Source organism: Cariama cristata, unplaced genomic scaffold (genome assembly GCF_000690535.1).
Source record: "Cariama cristata isolate BGI_N322 unplaced genomic scaffold, ASM69053v1 scaffold37901, whole genome shotgun sequence".
NCBI classification, from domain to species: domain Eukaryota; kingdom Metazoa; phylum Chordata; class Aves; order Cariamiformes; family Cariamidae; genus Cariama; species Cariama cristata.
In genome coordinates this window covers 1-6,126 of record NW_009601661.1, presented here as the reverse complement: position 1 = coordinate 6,126, position 6,126 = coordinate 1, and the positions used below count along the sequence as shown (strand labels likewise).

The 6,126-nt window shown below is 44.6% G+C and overlaps 1 protein-coding gene across 1 annotated transcript in view; it reads right to left on the bottom strand.

Annotated features, from left to right (window-relative positions):
* LOC104169586 (proteasome-associated protein ECM29 homolog) overlaps positions 1-5,885 on the bottom strand; it is a gene marked incomplete at its 5' end in the record, with an annotated part of 10,287 nt that extends 4,402 nt beyond the window's left edge. The window contains 8 exons of the mRNA XM_009710536.1: positions 317-360; positions 809-1,017; positions 1,896-2,087; positions 2,329-2,395; positions 2,499-2,590; positions 3,327-3,393; positions 3,905-3,994; positions 5,820-5,885. Of these exons, the coding sequence (XP_009708838.1) occupies positions 317-360; positions 809-1,017; positions 1,896-2,087; positions 2,329-2,395; positions 2,499-2,590; positions 3,327-3,393; positions 3,905-3,994; positions 5,820-5,885 (827 nt within the window). The remainder of the gene's footprint in view (positions 1-316; positions 361-808; positions 1,018-1,895; positions 2,088-2,328; positions 2,396-2,498; positions 2,591-3,326; positions 3,394-3,904; positions 3,995-5,819) is intronic.
* Between the last annotated feature and the right edge of the window lie 241 nt (positions 5,886-6,126).

Sequence of the window (6,126 nt, the reverse complement as noted above, 5' to 3'; positions counted from 1 at the left end):
AAGGTGTCCACCCTTTCCACTTAATCTCTTCTTTCTTCCTAGCAATTATGGCTTCTCAACATCCTCTTCCTTGCCCTAAATCAACCATTTGCCTCTGCAGGTCCCTCTGAAGCATCACTTGCCCCTTCTAGCTCTCAGCAGTGACCCACACATTGACAAGCGGAGCGGAGAGACTCTTCACATGTTGATGGGAGATCAGGATGGTGTTCACAACTTTCTAGAGTCTCCTTAGCACCAGACAGACAACAACACTCTGCAACAACATCCTTTTTGAGATCCCAGATCCTGAGCGTACCACCTCTTTCAAGACACTTACTTGCATGCAGACACGACACTGGCAATGGCCTTTAACAGCTCCTCCTGCAATGAGTAAAACAGATACCACTGAGAAATGCTACAGACAAGTGGCACAGTGCTGCCGCAAGGGGAAAGTTTGTAGTTTGCTGCAAGAGGTAGTGGGGAGATACGCCTATGACACCAGCCTAGAGAAGCAATGTCTGGCTCTTGCCACTCCTGCTGTAGAGGCTGCAGAGGACTTGGCCTTCCATTTGCACTGAACTGGCAGTGGAAAAGGGCCTTGCAATGCCTCTGAGCACAAGCTAGTAGCCCTCAAGGCTAGAATATGGTGCAGTGGAAGTAGTTTAAGTGGGAACCCAACTCCTAAAACAATCTAAACTTCACCTACTGATCTTCCCTGGCATTGTAGAGTTCCTACACATGTGGGTCTGCAGCACAGAACATTGCATTTCCTGGCTCAAGGGCCGCATGCTGGTGCTCACGATTCACGAGGTGCCAGTTCCTTTTTTACCTTCCCAGTCCAGGTTCTCCCTGGCAGGCCTTGCAGCAGTGCAGAGAGCACTATTCCCAGATGCGGCGGTACAAGGGAGCCTGTCTGTTTGGCAATTGATGCCATGGCAGCTGCGCCCTGGGCTTTCATCTTCCAGGACTGGGACTGCAGAGCCTTCTGCGTAATGGTTATCAACTCTGGCATATACAGTCTGATGCCACCCTGAGTACCTGCAGATCAAACAGAGGAAAATTTTAATTTTGCCACAAACCAAACAAAAATCTGATCTTATTTAAAAAAAAAAGAAAAAAGCAGTTACAGATTTATCTTTTTTTTTAACCATGAAACATAACAGCAAGGTCTACTTCAGGCAAAGGGGTGAAGAATTCCTCCCAGGCTGATTGAAGATGTGTTCTGTTTCCTAGGTGCTTCCAAACAAAATCTTTAGCATATATCTAGACAAAGAGCTCATCTCAGTCCTTCCATACAGCAGATACTAGACACTGTGTTAACCTGTTTCTAAGGAATATAATTATTTTTTTTTTTTGCAAGAACAGGTCACTCTAGAAAAGTAATCTGGTGACTGAGGGACCAGATCTGAAATCAGGTCAGAGAGAGAACAAGCAAAGCCATTTCACTATGCATCCAGATCTTCTGTACAGACAGATAACATGGCAAAATAGCCCTTCTATAGCATAGATTCATTCACTGAAGTTAAAACCACAGGCATCAGCAAAGAGATCTCCAACCTGAGACACAGGCCAAAGTCCCCTGTAACTTCAGAGTGTGCAGCAGTCCTCCATCTACCTGTGCCACAACCAGGGCCGTCTTACAGTGGCATTCAGTGCCTCACAATCTTAAAATACTTCTCCTGACCACATCTGTGTATCCTCAGCGATCAACACTTCTGTAATTATTTTAAATAGCCACAGAGAAGCTAACCTGCTGAAATTCATACAGGACATCTTTAGCAAGGAAGAAAACGGGAACAAGCTTTGCAAATCTCTTACCACGAGAACTCTGTATTTCCAAAATAGATTTCCAGAAAGCGTGGAATTTCTTGCCCTATGCTTCCCAGAAAGCTTTTAACACTCTTAACGCAACTTACCAGGTACATTTTCCTGCCATACTTCAGTCCACAAAGTAGAATTCTCTTTCTCTCCTTTCTCTTCATCGGGAACCTCATGCATGCCAAGAAAAGCCAATGGCAGCACATGTTTGGCATGGCTCTTCACTACGTCTGGGCTGTAGCGACCCATAGCATGCACAGTTAAAGCACAGCCTATTCTGTAAACTGGCTCTGAAGGAGGAAAAAAAAAAAACAACACACATTATGACTGGGAAGCAAGATTTTCCTTTGCAGCTTGGTCTGCCTCTTGGGAAACAGAGCAATGCACACTATTGTATAATGATGCATGGGAATTATTTAGCCAGTGAAACCATGCATCACAATACAGAAATGTTTCTTTACCAGCTGTCGCTATCACCAGGAACTTTTTCTGCACAGTATTCTGTAACTGAACCCCCCAAAAGCAACATACCTTCCTTCTCCATGTACCAACTGCTGAGTTTGTGCAGCAGCTTCTCAGTGCTACTGTCTCGGGAAGTCTGTAACAAGTAAGAGATTCATATCACTCAAACACTTAAAAAAACCCAACAAGCCAACAAAAAGGCAAAACAAAACCTAAAACCATCTCAAACCCCAACTCACCCGGACTAGATGCCCCATAGCAAAGGCAAAAGACTTCTGTATCACGCTGTTGCGATCAGTCAGGCCACTAAGTAAAGCACTCATAAGTTTGCCTGTAGGAAGAGACTTAGCTTTATCAGAAGTGTTATGTTTTCACTGCTGTGGCAAGAATTATAATAGACTGCATTTCATCAGATTGTCTGAATTTATGCATTTCTCCTCATTGCCTGTTTGTGGGGTTATAGGTCTGTCTGGTTCTTATGTAGAAACAAATGCACAGCATAACACAGCAAGGCTCAGCAGAAGCTAGCGTTGTGCCAGCCTCAGCCTGCACACCTTGACTGATAATGCTTCTCCTGGACATGAGCAGCCCAGGTGCTGATGCTTTCAGCATTTATTTCTATTTTGCAACAGAAAAGTGACCTTTCTACTATCAAATCACAATAAATTGTAAAAAGAAGACTAAGACCCAAGGAAGCAAAGTCCCTGTTTATGGTCCTCCCATAGCTTAAGTTGAAGGAACAAGTGCTTATTGACAGTGCCACACTAACACAGGCATTGTCAGTCTGCTCCAGGAAAGTCTAGAGATATTTCTGCCTCTTTCTGCTGGGTGCTAGCAAATTTCCCCAACATCCTCAGTCTCTTCCAGCTTTGTGGGGTATTTAACATCCCCAGGACCTACTCCCAGCATGCCAGTCTCATATGCACCAGCCAACTTCAAACAGCTCTCTGAGGAAAATACACACATAAAGATCATTCTTGTGATAAAATCAAGGGCAAATAGGGAGGAAATACTACCTACAGAACAGCAACAAAAAGCACCTTTAAAACCTGACAAACAAACCTTACCTGAATAAGGTGTTAAGTCCTGAGGACACTGTGTGGTTAACGACACAATCACGCTGGCACAGCCTCCCTGGAAGATTGCAAGGGAAAATAAAGGTAAGATAAAACAATATTAGCCCCTGGTTATTACTGTTAATACTTGCTGCGGTGCTATATGCACTTGTATGACATGATCTAGGCCCACCAAGCCTCTGCCCTGATAAGCCAGGAGCCAAGGGCAGAAGCAGAAAAACGGTTTGTAACAAATGAGTGACAAGAATTGAATTAGAAAGCGAAAAAGTTACCAGGACCCACACTCAGGATAGATGGTCCTGGAAGATTTACAGCTATCAAGGACAACCTTCTGCACTCAAGTGTCATAGAGCACAACACCCATGCAGTCCAGGGGAGGTTAACGCAGCACACATTCAGAAAATTACAAGTAATGTGGGTGGATTGAGACTCAGATGTAAAACGACTCCAGTCTGAATGAGCCCAAGCCATCACTTTAAAAGAGACAGTCAAAAGAACCGTATTTTATTTGACACTGCTCTGTGTTCCCTTCTCCATTTCCAAACGAACTATTAAAATTCCAGACATACCTTTGTGCCAAGGCCTACTCCACTTTTGATCAGTTCACACAGCCGAGGAACCAGCTCACCCAGGACGGACACATCCAAATACTGCAAGCTCTAGAGAAAGGCAAGGGGAAGGGAGCGGGGCAGGAGGTGGAAAAGGTAATGGTGGCAGACTTAAACTGGTCTACCTCCAGCTGAGGCCTGCTTCAGTTCTGCAGGCTTGTCTTCAGCTGAATCATGAGAGTTTGCTGCATGGTGTGAAAAAGGCGCCACAAAGTTGTTTCCACCATATACAGATTCTCTTGTCCTGCTTCTATCCTGAGCTGACCCTGCCAAAATTATAATTTGCTGGAACTGATGCACTCCTGCACTGTTTAGAAAGCTGGAAGTAACACATGAGCAAGAACTTCTTTTGGGGAAGGAGAGAGATGCAAGGTGTGCATATCTTAGGACAAAACCCAACATTTCTCCAACTGCCTGAAACCCTGAAGCAGTAACATATCCAAACTAGACAATAAACTGAAACTAGTCAAGACAGTTTTTAAACAGCTCAAGACAAACAAGTGATATAAACGATATAAAGGTACAAGAGGGATGTTATTGGTATCATTTTGGTTCTCCTATGCCTAAAATACTACTGGGCCAAACAGAAGGCTTCAGGTTACCAGCACTCTGTGTAGCACACTGTCTGCGGAGAGGAGATCCATCCTCTAGCAAATTCAAGGATCACCTACGAACTTAAGGTAACTCTCTCTGAGCTTCAGAAGTCAGATCTGCTGTCACTTCCCCCTCCTGCACCAGTATGATTAAGGGAATAATCCATTATGTCATATAATCTCCCAGCCAGTCCAAGAATATAGAAGCATAGAGAGAAGGTTGCTCATAAGGCAGTATACCTTCATAGTACTCCAGGGAAGCCATATTACCTCTTCCCTCCCCTAGGAAACGGCAAGCATTGATCAGGATAGCACAACTGTCCCATCAGAGCTGGCAGGGGTGAGGCATGGCCTGAAGGAAGGACAACAGCAGCTGCTGCAGCCTGCAGTGAGTACGCTTGTACATGGAGCCTTTCAATTCCAGCCGCTTTACACACTATTTAAAGAGTGCTCCACCTGACACCAAAACACAGCTCCAAATGCTGTTATGTACAGAAGGGCTTGCTGCTGTTACTTCTCCATAAGTGCAGGAAACAAAGAATAGCTCTGGTGCCTATGCTTCTCCTAAAACTCGCCCAGCGTTCACACCTCTGCCTGCTTGCATGCCCCTTGCTGTGTGCACTGCCTGAGCAGTCTTTTCTTTGGGGAGGCACAGGCTCTCAAGACGGCAGGGAGCTCTGCCACGACAGACCCTACAGCACAGTGTCTGGGCATCAGCAACTCCTCCTCCAGCAGTAGGAAACTGTGGTGCCAAACACCAGCTGCTGACAGTGCTTTTAGTAATACCAGCATTTTTGCTAAATATCTCCACCATCAAAGCACTGGCAAGGCCCAGGTAAGGACATCTAAGGTACCACGAGTCAAGGGTTGGACAGCATTTCTGCGTTAAGAACGACGACTATCATCAGTCACAGGCCCAGGTGAGAAGTTGATTGTGGAATTGTGAGCCAGAGATGAAGAGAAATGGCAGCTAGCATAATCCAGAACCAGCTGAGTCCCCATCCAAAGAAAAGCCCTTGAAAGATGCCCTCTTCAGGCAGGTCTCCAGATGGAGAAACGATCTGTTTTGACTCTAAATGGACACACAGTTATTCACAACTGATCTGAGGAGCAAGCTGTGCTGACAGAAGTCACTACATGAAAAAGAAGGTGGATAGACATCCACATGGAGATGTGATAATAAAGTGAACCCTGAAGAGATATTCTGTAAAGCTCCCACTTCAATTCCTATTCTTCTCCTACAACATACCTTACACTGGAACCCTTCTGAATCAAGTACTTACCATGTTAATAGTTTCCATCATAGGAGACGACTTGACTGCACTAAGTCTGGCACTATCCATTGCAGTCTGAAGAAAAAAAAGAAAAAAAAAAAAAAGAAAAAAACAAAGCCAAGTGTAAACTCAGCATGGAAACAGTGGAAAGGACAACATCAGCTATAACTCACTATCACAAACTCAAACCAAAATCCATTTCAGATGCATACAGACAGAAAGTAATTACGTCTACAGATTATGAATGTGTCTCTTTCAGAGGCAGATGGATGTACTAGCTGCAGTACAGGAGTTAAATCACGCACTCCTGACATCA